The sequence below is a fragment of the Mixophyes fleayi genome, chromosome 4 (genome assembly GCF_038048845.1).
Source record: "Mixophyes fleayi isolate aMixFle1 chromosome 4, aMixFle1.hap1, whole genome shotgun sequence".
In the NCBI taxonomy this organism is placed as follows: Eukaryota; Metazoa; Chordata; class Amphibia; order Anura; family Limnodynastidae; genus Mixophyes; species Mixophyes fleayi.
This window is the reverse complement of record NC_134405.1, coordinates 104,456,451-104,472,333: the sequence shown is the minus strand read 5'-3', so window position 1 is coordinate 104,472,333 and position 15,883 is coordinate 104,456,451. Positions and strand designations below refer to the sequence as shown.

Genomic DNA, 15,883 nt, shown 5'->3' with positions numbered 1-15,883 from the left:
TAATTTGGTGCTATAATCATTTTATATAGACTGCCCCATAATGTAGTTATTCCATGCTCAGAGATTGAAAGTACTTTCATTATGAGGATGACTGTCTTTGAAAATAATGCAGTAATTAATTGTAGAGATGAAAGCTTGAATCATGGTAGAAATATGTCTGATCTCAGGCTCCAGTCATGACGTAAAAGCAGGGACTTTAGATTTACTATATAGCTAGAAAAGCTTCCACTGTGCTGGGAAAATGACAGAAATCAAAGAACCCATTGGTGATGTTGAGTAGCTTGGCTTTGTGGAAGATAATTGCAGACAAATTGACTATTGGCTTTCAGTTATACTTTAAGAAGACTACCTGTGTTTCTTTCTGAAATTGATTTAAGTGTATCAGAAAACCGAGCAACCAATGTTTGGTTAAAATGTATCTGTGCTATTTTCTATTGCTATTTAAGTGCATAATCTTCTGATTCTTCCAAACTCACATGTTGCACATGTGCAACAAGTATTTTTATGTTATTATCTTTTTTGTTTTAATACAGTAGGGGACTTGTTTAGAACTGAGGTATAACATGTAAACTTATAGATTTTGTACTGGCAGATAACTGAAGATATTTGTTTTCTTAGGGCTATGGTTGATTAATTAACGTGTGGTTCCTGATATTTTTATTTAACTTTTCTATTTTCTGCAGCCTCACAACTTCTATTAATTGTGCTCTCCACCCTAAACGTTCGACTTTAAATGTCTAGCAGATATTAAAAAAAAAAAAAAAAAATGAAAAAGAAAATCCCAGAGTTATGTTTTCTATTGCCCATGCTTCACATTAATGATAACGAGCTCTTGTGGATGTACAGTAGCAGTATGAGAGCCAGTTGCAAAGTTGGATAAGTTAATCTTTTTTAAACTGCCCCACATTTGTCAAATGCATTACAATTATCATAATATGTAGTTCTCTTTATCCTTAAATGATATTGTTACATTGGGGGAATAGTATTGGTTTGAAATTAGTGTAAGTTTTCTTCAAATTAATGTAAACTACTTTTGTGCAAAGTTAATTGTCAATTCAAATTATATGAAAATAACAAACTGGTTTAAACTAAAAATAATATACAGATTGTGTAGTCTACTGGGTTTAAAGCAGCAAACACATGGACAAATGAGACAGGCTGTGGCAGGCTATAATTATTGGTAATTACCATTTTTCCTTGGTTTGCTTCTTCAGGCTGCTATAAATGATTTATAATTCTGCACAGCTTCCCCAATGTCCTGTTACTACCATGGCAACCACAGTCAGATGGTACATGATGTAGTGAGCAAAGAGGCTTTGGAGTGGCCTTCTGAACTCTGTCTGCACTGTAAAATACTCGGCTCCTTTCACCCTCTACATTCACATGACATACATTAAGTCTGTGTGTGTTACTGGAAGCCATATTTGTCTGCCCACCAAATTTTGAAAAGGAGATAATGATTTGTAGGAGGACAGCTAAGAAAAATTATCACATTAAAAGGTACTTAACTTGCTAAATAGAGAAAAAAATGTCTATATGCGATTGATACTTTAAAATATATAAATCTTAGTTGCGAAACAGTGAAGATGAAGTACAAATTGCTATTCACTAGTCACACACACAAGTTTTGTTCACAAATTCTTAACTTTGCATTTGTATTGTGTTGTTTAGTGGTGGCTACAGAAGAAGTGGTAACTGCTGAGTCGGTGGATGGTGCAATACAACAAGTTGTTAGCTCTGGTGGACAACAAGTCATCACAATAGTGACAGATGGCATCCATCTTGGTAATCTTCAGTCTGCTATCCCATCAAGTGGAATAGGTCAGCCAATTATTGTCACTATGCCAGATGGTCAACAAGGTATGTGAGCATTTAGTTTGCTTCAACTGAGAATGCAATTTTTAGATCTAAATTTGGTTGTCTGTCACATTCCTCTTATGTTGTTTTTTGCGATCAATCATATTGCGCCTCTTCCAGTAGATTGACTCCTCTATTCATCGCCACTGCCTTGATCTTCTATTCTCTAGACTATGCTCCGTTTTGTATTTCCTTAACAAACCTTTCCCCCTCTCGGAAAATCACCTTATCGCCTACAAACTCTCCTCCATTACTTTAACCTCTCTGCTGTCCAACTCTACCAAGCCTCTTCATATCCGCAGAAATCTTAATTTTCAACAGTTTTCTACCTCTCTGCAACACCTTCTCTCCCCAATGTCTACATTCTCGTCTCTTGATATGGCAGTACCAAATTTTCACCAAACCCTAGCAAAAGCCCTTCATTAACTGGCTCCAGCTACTCTTCACACACCACATCAACTTCGATGCCAGCTGTGACTAAAGTACCACAACATCTTCAAAAACTTTCTTGCAAAGGTGTAAATCTTGCCATTAATCTTGTGCTACCAATGATTTCCTCACATGTACTGCTGTCTACCACTCCTTTTCAAAATAAACATACTTTCAATCTCTTATCTTCGCTCAGGCTTCTAATACCAAATGCCTATTTAATACATCTAAATCTCTTCTCAGCCCTTTTGACTATTATCAGTGCCCAAGATTTTGCTTCCTACTTGAAGGACAAGATTGATAAGATCCAACATGAAATTGTATCCTCTTATTCTGCAGGCAACATGCTTAGTTTCTCCCCTGTACGTTCTTTTCATTTGATCACATTCTCTTCATTTTATCCTACTCTCTTCTTATCTTCGTACTCTACTATTTATCCTCTTGATCCTATGCTTTCAGAAATCACTCAATCCCAGTCTCTTTTTATCTCAACCTTAACTAAAATATGTAATCTCTTACTCTGTATACTGGTATCTTTCCATCACTATGCAATCCTGCAGTGATTAGTCCTATTCTGAAAAAATAATTTTCTGACAAACTCATTCAAATTACCACCCCTTCTCGGCTCCCATGCCCCTCTAAGCTTCTTCAGAGAATTGCCTACACTCGTGCCTCACGCTTTCTTTCCTCACACAACCTATTGGAGCGTTTTTAGTCAGGCCTTTATGCCCAACACTACACAGAGACTACACTGACTAAGGTGATCAATGATTTCATCATTGCAAAATGTAATGGTTAGGGTGGTATAGGCGGTCCATCCTGTCACACTGTCTGTTGTTGCTGGGAACCGGCTGGGCTTACTTTGCCACTGTTCCCTTTTGTTATCCCAAATGCGCCCTCTTGCCGCAGTAGGAGGGGCTTATAATGCTGCCACCACTGAGCTTTTTCTATGGCACTCGGAACCACGTTCCTTCTGCTAGTGTACCTCGTTGCTGGTGTACCCGGGCTGGTAACTCCGGACCTCTTACTATGGATCCGGGTTGCTGTGAATGGATCCCCCCTGGCCTATCACACTAACCAGGGCTGCATGGGTAGCAGGCAGAGCGGTGGTACTGGAAAAGCTTGGGTCCAAACCTCAAAGACAGCCGGAGAATGGATTAGATTTAGGGTCTAATCTGTAGATCACAGGAATACAGCGATATTGAAGATGTTTCCAAGCAGGTCTTTGAAGCAAGATGGTTTATTTGCTCACACTGGTTTGAGGTACTAGTGATCAAGTCAGATGTTGAAATCAGAGGAACACTTGCATGCTCACACAGCTTATCTTTTATACAGTTCAGAAATAGTCTATTTTTAGAATCAGGAAGTACTATATTTACACAAACATGGATTTACATGCATTGCAAAGCCACTAATATTTATACTCCGCTATGAAATTCTTAAAAACCTTGCTGTGATTTCCTGGATCTTATTTCAGAGACAGGAGACTCACTAGCAACGCAAAAGGATTGACTGGCATGAATACTTCAGACAGTCGCCGAATACACATTTCCACAGAACAACAAAAGGACCCACAACAAGCCACTTCCCCAAATCACAATACACCAAAGGCTTGGTAAACACCGGCTCATTGTATCAGATATATACATCAGAAATAGGCATATCCTATAGGAAGGTTAGACAAGAGACGAATTTCTTCCCCTGGTCTCAGAAATAACGATTTCCTATCTCGCAATACACACAATATCAAAATATAAATGCACGTGCAGTTACATAAATAAGTGCCCTGCGCTATTTGCTTTAAATACATTTTTACCAAAAGTTATTTAATAGTGATCCAGTCACAGTTAGTATTCGCTTCTAATTCTCCTGGACCTCTCTGCTCCATTTGACACTGTTGACAACTCTTCTCATACAAAAGTACATTCGATAGGTCTTCATGACCATCCTTTCCTGATTCTCATCCTACTTATTAAAGCGATCTTTCAATGTTCGTTTCTCTGGATCCACTTCCTCTCTACCTCTTCTACCAGTTGGAGTACCACATCATCATCATCATTTATTTATATAGCGCCACTAATTCCGCAACGCTGTACAGAGAACTCTCTCACAACAGTCCCTGCTCCATTGGGGCTTACAGTCTAAATTCCCTAACACACAGACTAGGGTCAATTTGTTAACAGCCAATTAACCTACCAGTATATTTTTGGAGTGTGGGAGGAAACCGGAGCACCCGGAGGAAACCCACGCAGACACGGGGAGAACATACAAACTACCCACAGATAAGGCCGTGGTCGGGAATTGAACTCATGACCCCAGTGCTGTAAGGCAGAAGTGCTAACCACTACAAGGCTTATTCCTGGGTTTTCTGGTCTTCTCTATCTATACCATTTCTTTTGGAAAACTAATAAGCTCCTTTGGGTTTTTCATATCATCTCTATGCTGATGATACCCAAATATATCTATCCTCTCCAGATCTCTCACCATCTGTATCAGCCAAAATGCTGATATTGCAGTGGGTCAGTATATAGCAGCTTGTAGATTTTGGACATAATGCATATGCAGTCAGCTCTCTAGTTCAGAAAACATATAGAAAAGCAAACTCTGTGAGGCACTGAGGGAATACTACAGGTATGAACTGTAGTTGCTGATCCTTCTTTTTCCTTTTTTGTTCTTGTAATGCAGCAGTGTGCATTTTCAACTACAGTATATGAAAAAAAAAACAAAACAATAAAAACCCTAAAAAAACAATGCAATGGGCAGTTTGTGCAATACAGTCTGTATAATGCAGCTGGCGATGTAAAATTACACTTAGATGCTGGTCCAGCATGTCCAGTGTAGAGGACCCCACCATTCTTTCTGCCTAGGGCCACAATTTGTCTAAGAGAGGCGCTTACCATTAGTGCTGGTGGTGTACTAGCTTCTAAATTAGCTGATGACTGTCAAATAGAAGCAAGAAGTGTACACCTTTTTATGTCACATAACACTGACAGGGTTTATTACTTGGTACTACTACTACTATATTACTGGGTAACTAATGATGTCTTACACCACTGCTTGTGTTTTACAGGGCTACTGCTACTTGTATATTCCTGTACATTCCTGCCGATATACTGTGCTACTGCCATATAACCTCTACTGCTGGCATATTGCTCAGTATTATTACTAGTGACTTATTACTACTGTTACTGTGCATCTTACTGGCATATAACTGGTACAGTTGGTATATTACAGGGTATTTATACCACTAATAGTATAATACTATTCGTAGAGCCCTAAAATTGTGCAAGTTTACACTATCCTATTATCAGAGTCATTACTACACAGAGCTGAACATGGTAACTGCTTTTTGAAAACACCCACTGACTAATACCCATTCATATGATTATTAGTAAACTTGGCTGCATGAAAAGCAGTTGATGCATTGATATTGTGGGCATTTGTTTGGCTCTTCTGGTTTCTAATATGCAGCTTTGCTAGTATTATATTCTTCACACCTATAACTGACTCATATGGCACTGTAGGTTACAATCAAAAGTCATACTTGCCAACCTTTGAATAGTGAATTCCGGGAGATCCCGGACAGGGGGCGTGGTTGGAGGGTGGGAGGGGGAATAGCGTCATTTTGGGCCCACCCCCGCCACAAAAACCGTAATTTGTCGCAAGAGTAAATTGCAATATGCGGGACACTTGCCTGCTCTCCCGGACATCCGGGAGAGTTGACAAGTATGTCAAAAGTGTGAATCCTATATGTTTTGGGTTTGTTTCTTTTTTTCGCTTTGTTTAGTTCCCCTTTAAATCCTGTGTATTTACAACTGTGCTGCACCCTTACATGTAAAATCCTGGTCATGAAATTAACTTTAGTCATTTACGATGCTTTTGATTACAAAATATATTTTATATGTACAGAATATACATTTGAAATGGAGATCATTTTCTGAAATATCAGAAACTTTTAGTCTTCTAAAACCAGATCTTGCGTGCTAATTTTTTTTATTGTTGCAGTATTGACTGTACCAGCAACTGACATTGCAGAAGAAACTGTGATCAGTGAAGAGCCCCCTTCTAAAAGGCAATGCATTGAGATAATTGAAAATCGCATGGACACTGCAGAAATTGAGGTAGTTGGATTTTTTAAGCTGTTCATTTGTAGCGCACTTTAAATATTTGCGATTGAAGCTTTGTCACAGAGAGAACCCTTTCTATATGTTATATAATGCAATTATTTTTATTTTCTGTATATTTCTTTTGTGCTTGAAATACATTTGTATTTCATAGCGTTACATTTAACAAAGTTATTTTGAGTACTTCATATGTTTTCATTATCCATTTTATGGTTTTGATGCTTGACAATTTGTTCCTCTCTATTGTGCAGTCTGTGGAACGAAGATACCTTGTGAATATACAATATCTCTGATTTGCTTCATCTCTGATTTTACCATTTACATGATGTGAAAGTGCCTTCAACTATCACAGGTGTGCGGTTCTTACAAATTAACAGCACTTTTGGGTGTCACTTTCCAGTACTTCCACCATCTTTTTATTGGAGTGTTCTGTTACACCTGTCTTCCAGCCTTGCAGGGGCGCACGCAGGGGGGGTTTCTGGGTCTCCAGAAACCCCTCCCCTCCTCTAAAGAAGTGCCCCTACATAGCAGCACTGTACTATACAGCAGAGGCGGCGCTGTCAAAGAAGTGTCCGCGGTGGTGCTGTATTGTATACAGCACTGCCGTGGACGCTTCTTTGAAGGCGCCGCAGCTGCTGTATAGTACAGTGCTGCCGAAATGGGCGCATGCGCAGCAGCTCTCTCGCTGTTTGTTTGTTTTTTTGGGGTGGGGGGGAAATCCCCCTCTAAAAATCCTGCGTGCGCCCCTGCCTTGGTACCATTTTGTTGCCATAGTGGCCTCAAATGTATTTGCATTTATTTCATTATAAAGAACCCGGTGACACTCGCTTCCTGATGATTTGTTTTGAGGACCCTTGTGTGCCCCTCTGGCAGCAAATGATGTAATTTTCCCAGTAATAAATAGAATTTTTGTTTTTTTACTATAAGTGACTCGTACAGCGTAAATAAACCTAAATGTACATGTAACTTAAGCAATGCGCACATTCTTCTTGAACCCTTTAGAGTATGTCATAACCTGTTTCTGTCCATCCACTAACTAGTTTATATCCATGCTCTTCCTTGAATATCTTGGATAGTTGCAATAGCTGGACCACAAGAGATGGCTACTACACTAAGCAAAAGATTACAGAGACTTTTTTCTTTTCAATCCGTTGGCGATCCAATGTGGAAAATGTACTGAAAGATGATCTATGCATAAGAATATTGCAGAACACGTTATATATAATATAAATATATTTTCTAAGGGGGATACTGACAGTGGGGTCATAAACGATCCAGACAGGAGTTTGGCCCTTCAGATTTTCTTTACAAAGTTTTAAACCGCTCCCCCTTCTATATGCCCTCCCTGCAAGGAACCTATTTTTTTCTGAGTGTCCACTAGTGTAGGGTGCTTTTCAACAGGGCTGTCTCTGACAGTGAAGGCTTGTATTCATCATTGATGTGGCCAGCGGCATCAAATCAGCCTCCTGGCTGCAGGATGCCCAAGGAATGGGCTGAGGAAGTTACTGTTTTGGTAAGAAAGTCCGTCATCTGAGGCCTTTCAGTCAAGCGTCTTTTGGCCTAGTGACAACTCCACCCATTGAGCCTCTTTTGACCCGAAGTCTAGCAAGTTCAGTCCAGAGCCTCGTTAAGTTTTTTCCTTCTTTAGAGAAAATTCAACATTCTGTCTACTCAGCTACAACTCAATGTCACAGTCCTGCAGTAGTCCATTCCTGTGAGGATTTAGACTCTTCTCTTCTCTGGAGGAGGGCTAGGTGGCAGTGGACTTGAACAGTGAGGATTCCTGGTATTAGAAGGAGGATTCCACTAGACAGCATGCTGTGGAATTTAGTGCAGCAAGCAGAAAACATTAAAGGTATCGAGGAATAGGAGGTGCTGGACAATACGCTGGTTAAAAGGAAAAAGAAACCGTTCTTTTGCTTCCCATTTCCTCAATTAGAGGACTTACTAGTGAAGCATGGGTGAAACCTGAATGCATGTTTCAGCTATCACGCATATTGCATATCCTTTATCCTTTCCCTAGTGCAAATAGTGTTAAAATGGAAATGCCACCAAGGTGGGTGCCCACATAGGTAAATAGTCCAAGACCACTACTATTTCTGTTGCAAATGCTGTGGCCTTCAAGGATATTACAGTCAAGTCAATATATGTTACAGCTGGGATGTTTCTCAGACCCATTTTGGCCTCCACATGGGGGGTACGAGGCATGGATGCTGGGTTGGAGCTAGAATCCAGCTTCAGGGGTTCTATGGACCATAGCGTCTGGCTTAAGATCTGGGAGTCGGACACAGAATCTATGATAACTCTTGAGTCGATATGTACTTTTCAAAAAATGTCTAATTTGCTCCGGAAGTGGATAGGATCCATTAGCCAGGCGAAGGGCAGGGAAAAAGGTTATTTTCTGCCAGTCAATATATCTGAGTTGCGGGGTCCCATGTTTTGGATTTTCACTCTGCATATAAAGAAGGGGGGGGTCCTCTCCTCTCATGGATGACAACAGAGGGGAAAAGCAGACTTTGTCAGCCAGCCAGATGGGTTCCAAGCCCTCAGAAAAACAGTACATAGAACAGGCTGCCTGATCACTCAGAGGCACCTGTGGTGGAGAATTATGCCTCTGAACAAGGACCAGTGGTTTGTTTCCACTTCAGGGTACTGGGTGATAAGCTTCATATATGGTTTATATGTGTGTATGTATGAATCTATATAAACGGATCTTTGTTCACATGGACATGAATATCTTAGGGAAGATGGTTTCGACCTTCTAGGCCGTGCAATTTGCACAGTTCCATTCAAAAGCATTCACGTTTGAGCTTATACTGAAATGGAACAAGTTTCTAAATCGCTTGACCAGCTAATTCAACAATCTGTCTCCCTTGCGATGGCAAAAGTCAAATAGAACATGCTTTGGATGGAACTAAATGTTACAGCATTGTCTGCGCTGTTCATTTCAGGGGTGGAGAACTGTGCAATCGTAGCAAATTACTGATATTTGGTGATTTTTCCGGGCAAATTTTATAACCGATAATGTGTTTAAAGGCAAAATTTGCCTTTAAACACATTGCAGTTTTTTTAAATGTGCATATCGGCAATTTGCTACAATTGTAGATTAATACATTTACCCCCAGCTCTCAGATCTCTCATTTTTCAGGAGGATAGATCTGTCCTTGTGACAAAGTCATCCTTTCAGTATAACGGCATGGTGATCCCGGGATTGTGACAAGATCAGTCTTCAGAGGAAGAGGGATCTCGTCACTCTTTGGATTTTAGGTAGTAAATCCGACAGGCTTACATTGAGGCTGGGAAACCTTCTCTGGGAGCACCTTCTGGGCAGCTCAATGTTTGTTGGGCAGCCTTCTGGTCCTTTGTTCATAAGTTCGCTAAGTTTTAGAAGTTCAAAGTTTTTGTGTCAAAAGATGCTAGTTTTCTACTCCCCTCTGCCACTCCTGAGTGTACACACTCGTAAAGGCAGATTTGGGAAGTCCACCATCATCATTGTCCCCCATAGGATCATTACTCTAACCCCACCGATCATAGAAATCCTGTGACTGTCTCAGTTTACAATTATTCCAATGTTATGTTACCTCTGTCCATTAATATCAAGCAAAGAATAATTACATTTCTAGATCTATAATGTCAGGCCACCACTATACAGCAGTTTTATGCTGGCTGATGATGCAACCAATACTTGCACATGTGGGACAGCCACATTGTAAAAATTCATTGTAAACATTCATACCAACCCCTAAATACAAAAAAAATTATTTCAATTAAAACACATATCCGATGCCAACCGCATAGAATTTTTCCAATCTTACAAATCCAAGTGACCTGGCAGGCCGTATATCTTCATTTTCGTTGGTCCAATTTATATGCACGTGTCTAGCTTGCAGATAATGCTTTATAGCACTGACAGCAGCCTCCACTTCCAAGAGTCCATTATATGCACATTTCCATGCCGTTTATTGAGAACCAGTTGACACTTTGTGGAGTCTGCGCATTATTTCCATATAGGCATATGCAAATTACTTTTTTCATGTTCTATACAAAGCAAGCAAAAATACATCTAATATCAAATTGCAAATATATTTTTTTGTTTTTTCACTAACTATGCATAATAATTGTTTTTCCTTCCTTTAATTTTTATTTATAAACGTTTCAGTTATTTGTAAAATATTATAGAATATATAAGTAAGTAATACACATGTATTGGCATATATTAATGTCCATTAATGGCCAGATATTAATATTTAAGTTTTGGTGCTGTAAATGTGAGTGACTGCTGCTCACCACTGGTAAACCAGAACACTGAGGAGTACGTCTTTACCACTGTCTGCTTGCTTTCTACTGGTAGATGAAAAGCTGGTTCCTGTGTGTGTTGCAGAGCAGTAACAGGTAGCAGGTCTTACTTTGGCTTTAATTGTTCATGGGAGAGCAAAAATATATAGCAGAACAGAAACTGGGACCGGTGCTACTTGCAGAACAGATTAATCCGCAGGCGGTGTTGGAATACCGTTATACACTTTTTAAGCTGTTCCTAATGGGATACTGACTCACTCTTCATGAAGGCCTTTGAAATGTAGGCAGAAATCATCTCTGCGCTCTTAAGTTCTAGATATTTGTCTACTTGTCCTTATGTCCTTTATAGATTTACATGCACTCAGCCAGAAATCACACCACCTTTTTTATTTAGGTTTTTAATATGAAAAACAGCATTCTACTATTTCCATTGCACAGATTTTAAAACTGTTGTGTTTTTTCTTTTTAACTTTTGTTTGATCTACTAGATTCCAGAAACTTCTGGGTCAGAATTCTATATTGTGAATACTCAAGAGTTCTCTCAGGTACTTCTATATATTCTAAAGACTTTTTTTTATATGTTTTTGAGAGAATCTCTATATTAGTCATACCTCAATTTTGTGTATGTTTTTGTTTTTCAGTTTTTAAACCAGTGAAATTTAATTTGCTAGTGCATGATGCTCTCACACTGTTTTATGTTTGGGACATTTTTTCCATTTTTGCCACCCTTTGTGTAGTCAAATAAGGTTTGTCTTTTTATGGGTTTTTTTTGGTTCTGTTACAGCAGTCTGTGATGATTGTGGATGTATCTGCTAGTACATCATTATATTCAGCATTATTTAAGCATCCATATACCAAATCTTACAGCTAATAAACATGCTTAATTGTTTGCCTAATAGTTTAGTTCATTGTCCATTTGAGGGCTAAATATGACACTCTTGCAATAAGTCTTTAAATACCTTTTACTTGCCTATCAGCCATAGGGACCTTAAAAGATAGAATGAATCAAGTAAAATAAATGTTAAAACCGCACATCCTTCCAGAAAGCATTATAATTTATTTTTATAACACATCATGTATTTATTTTTATCCTACACTTAATTTTATTTATTTTTAATTTGTACTTCTGTGTTGAATGCACATTATCTATTATGTTTTCTGGTAAAGTGGACCTGTTGCCATGAATGTCTGTGCTTACTTTTTTTTAGTTTAGATATTTGTATCTGTCACCTCCTTCCGATTTTATGAGTGAGAGGACAGGAATTTCACAGACACTAGCTTAAAAAGAAAAATGTACCTTCAAGCAGAGCAAAGAGCAGATCATCACAAAAGTTTCCTTTTTAAGGGAACAAATCACAGGTTTAGTGTTACCACTGTAAACCAAACTCTCTCATTTCTTTCCAGGAAAGAGAATCCCTTCAGAAGCAACTTGACGAGGCCAACCGAGAAGCCCAGAAGTACCGCCAGCAACTTCTGAAAAAAGAACAAGAGGCAGAGGCATACAGGCAGAAGCTAGAAGCAATGACCAGGCTGCAGACTAATAAAGAAGTGGTTTAAACACTGCTAACTGGAGCAAACATATAGTTTTTGATATTTTTATTCAAGAAGATGGCTCAGGACCTGTTCTGTGCACTGTTATATGCCATGGGTGGAACCTGCAGAATCTGTGAGCGTTGACAGAGAACAGATCTCCAGAAAGAACATGTATCATACAAGTGCTGGTCTTACAAAGGTCAATCCTTGTGAAAAGTATTTAAGATTAAATACTGTACATAATATTTTTTTTTTTTCCTTTTTTTCTTTTTATAGTTAGCAGATAAGTTGATACTGATTTTTGGAAAGATGCAGAGATCATTGTCAACAAATTTGACGAAATTTGATGTGTAAGAAAGAGGTACAGGAAAAGTACCGCTCTCTATTTTGCACAGTCTACAAAAACTTCTCATATCTGCAATGCTTTCTTTAAATGGATCAACGAGGCCTTTGAGGTTACCATTTCCTAGTGGAAATCTTGTACAGCTTTTCATTTGTCTCTTGTTTGAAACTTCCTTTTTTTCTACTAAGCAAAAAGTTTTATATGTTTAACTTCTGAAGCATCCAGGTAGATTTACATGTATATGAAGCTAATATTTTTTAAAAAGAGACTTTTGTACATATGCTGCATGCATTTTTTTTTTTTTTTTTTGTATTTTGTATACCCATTTCTGCCCATATCAGGCTTCGGTATCGTCCAGGAACATAGTGATCTACATATATTTAACATAAATGATCTGCATATGGAAAATTGGCAGCATGAATGTTTGTTGTTCATGCCATACTCTTTCAGACCCAAATGTATGAAACTTGCATATAGTCTATTTAAAAACAGGACATGTGAAATTCAAACTTCTGCTGTGCTTCTGTATATGTAAGGCATAAAATAATTTAAGTATTTTTTCATTCACTCAAGTTTAATTTAGGTTATAGTTCTGGCACATTTATTCTATGCACAAGTTACAAACAAGATTTTATTTTATCAAGTATGCAAATTTTCAGACTTCATTCCAAGAAAATGGAGTGTGAAAGCTGATGAGTGATGTATTACTATTATTACACAGAGAACAGTAATTGTAAAATTGTTACCTTTCTGTTAAACTTCAATATGTCATCATTGTTTTTCTTTCTTTTCCCACATTTCCAATTTGTTCCATCATTTTTCCCTTTCCATGAAAATATTGTGATGGAGTACAAAAGAATCGCAATGTAGAAGGATTTTATTTTTACATGCAAAGCTTTCTTTTTGCAGTTCCATATTACTTAGAAGAAATGAAGATTCTGCAACCATTATTTCATAGTCACAGGATATAGTGTCCCATGCCTAGTAAGAAATTGTGAAAGTTTCTGCCTCCGTAATGTTACTAGTTCCAAGTGAATTGATAGGGTGAATATAGATCCACTGTGTCTAGGTGATAGAAACGCTCAATGCAGTGGATATTCAAATGTTTGCACAATGTGGTGTGTCTGTTGTGTAACATTTACATTTCTTTTCATAGGCATAATCAGACCAAATATATTAAGGAAATGTAATTCCCCTCAGGAACTCCAGAGATGTGCCACTATTTTTGCTTAAATATTAGTAATCAAGCTGTTTTTATATAGAAATCGTTTTCTGCTGTTCAATTGTTGATAGATCAGTTGTCATTATGTCTAGGAAAATTATTAAAGATCTTAAGCATAAGGGATTCTTCAGACTTGAAGCTGTGTGCTTGTGGCTGTTTGCTTTTGTAATATACATATATTCTGGATCATCTGTCTTTCTCAATGGAAGTATAATCTAGTAATAGAAAAAGATTGTGAGATGCACCACGCAACTTTAGGAAATAAATAGAAATGTTGGAGCAGGAGAAACACATGTTCAACCAGACTAATAAATAGGCAACTATACAAAAAACAAATTGCATATACATACAGATATAAAAAGGTACATTGATAATAATTATGTAGAGCTGCGTGGTAGATAAAAATCTAAATTGTTAAAATGACCTGTAGTTTTGCCATCATCTTCCACTCTATAGGTTGTTCAGTAATAAAGTTTAATGTTTGTCTTTCTGCCAATGTATCCAGTTCCCATCTAGAATATCGGTTTGATCAGAGTGATTATGTTGACAATTCAGGAATATGGCTTGTTCAAAGTATAAACCTGATAATGGACTTTTGGGGAAAAAATCATCATTGCCTTCTGGGATGGTTTGCCTTGGGAGGAGAGATTTGCAATTTGCTCTACAGTAAACCATCATTTGGTGGTGTGTTCATGGCATCTCACTTGTTTCAATAGCCTTTGACTCTTTCTCAAAGAATAATTATGTTTAATACATGTCATTTTCAAGAAACACATACCAAAGAAGTTGCAGTGAAAGAAACAACTTTGTATTTTTTTGTAAATGGTGAATTTTTCGACATGGTAGAAACACTTTCATGGTTGTAAAAGTCAAATACCACTACATGATCTCATATCTAAGTGGATGTAAGGTTAAAAACATGGCAGCACAAATGTCTTTTTGCCCTTAATTTTGCTGGAACCTTAGTAATTAACATTGATACGGGAACCTAAGCATAAAATCTTAAGTCCCAGTGCTGCTGAAATCTGCACCCCATAGCTACATGCTATGTTATATATACTAGAAACCTACATTTCTAGTCTATACCTTGTGTTAAATATAAGAAAATGTTTTTATCAAATATTCCTTTAATATATTATACATTAAGAGTGACAGAAGGCAGTATGTTCCTGAACTGAATAATAGAATTTAAATACTAACTAAATATGTCCATCATGTTCTCTCATCCTGCTCTGGCAGGTTGCCACGTTAGATGTTAGGAGAAAGGTGCTTTCCTAACTAAACAGAAAGACAGTGACGGGCAGTTTTTCAGATTTGCTTTGTAGAAAGGCACGGTGTGGATTGGTGGTTCATAGTATTCATAGTACAGGGCTAGTGATGCCAGAGTAGCTCAAATGACTGCAGTCTCCGCTTCCTGTCATCTCTAGCTTTTACACTCACCCCTCCCCCTCCCCTAATGGAGAAATAAGACGTTGTCTTTTTCATCACACTCACTATAAAAGTTAAAGTATGTATTGTAAATTGTTATTGCTACAGTATATTTTACTATATCCAAGGGCAACTTTGTGGGAGGATGCCCTAAACAAAGCTTTTAATACAAGAGATGCATGACATTAGACAGTATCACCAAAATGTTTTTATTCATTGGATCGCTTACATTGGCATTGACCATTCATAGAAATAAAATGTGAATTATTTTAATTGAACATCCTTTTTTTTTATTTATTTTTTTTACGCTTTCTTATGACTGACCCATGTTTTTCTCTAAAACATGCCAATATATGTTTAGTTACTCAGTATTGTACTTTGGCACATCACTGGACATTCCGGCAATGCAAACGGAAATAGAAAGATCTCTTTTTAATGCAGATTGGGAGAACAGTATTGTATTTTTTTTCAGTATTATTGTGATGTAATAAATATCAATGGGTTTTCTGATTTCAGGTCTTGCTTGCTTGAGCTATGGATTCTAATTGAGTAAATCTATGTAAAAAATATAATCAATAGTAATTGCTGTTTTAGTACTGAAAATATGGGATCTACGTAGTGCATACATAGGTGCTTCCTCACTTACTGGTC

The 15,883-nt window shown here is 37.8% G+C and overlaps 1 protein-coding gene across 3 annotated transcripts in view; it reads left to right on the top strand.

Moving 5' to 3' along the window:
* The window catches only part of GABPB1 (GA binding protein transcription factor subunit beta 1), a 31,885-nt gene extending 17,368 nt beyond the window's left edge, over positions 1-14,517 (top strand). The window contains exons 7-10 of one of the 3 annotated variants that reach the window (XR_012691257.1): positions 1,672-1,860; positions 6,292-6,407; positions 6,662-6,762; positions 11,195-11,248. Coding sequence is in view for 2 of the 3 variants with exons in the window: in XM_075207931.1 (XP_075064032.1) it covers positions 1,672-1,860; positions 6,292-6,407; positions 11,195-11,251; positions 12,111-12,263 (515 nt within the window). In the remaining variant the exon portion in view is untranslated. Of the gene's footprint in view, positions 1-1,671; positions 1,861-6,291; positions 6,408-6,661; positions 6,763-11,194; positions 11,252-12,110 lie in introns of those variants that run through there. The other 2 variants (XM_075207931.1, XM_075207932.1) reach the window with 2 other exon arrangements.
* Positions 14,518-15,883: the final 1,366 nt, after the last annotated feature.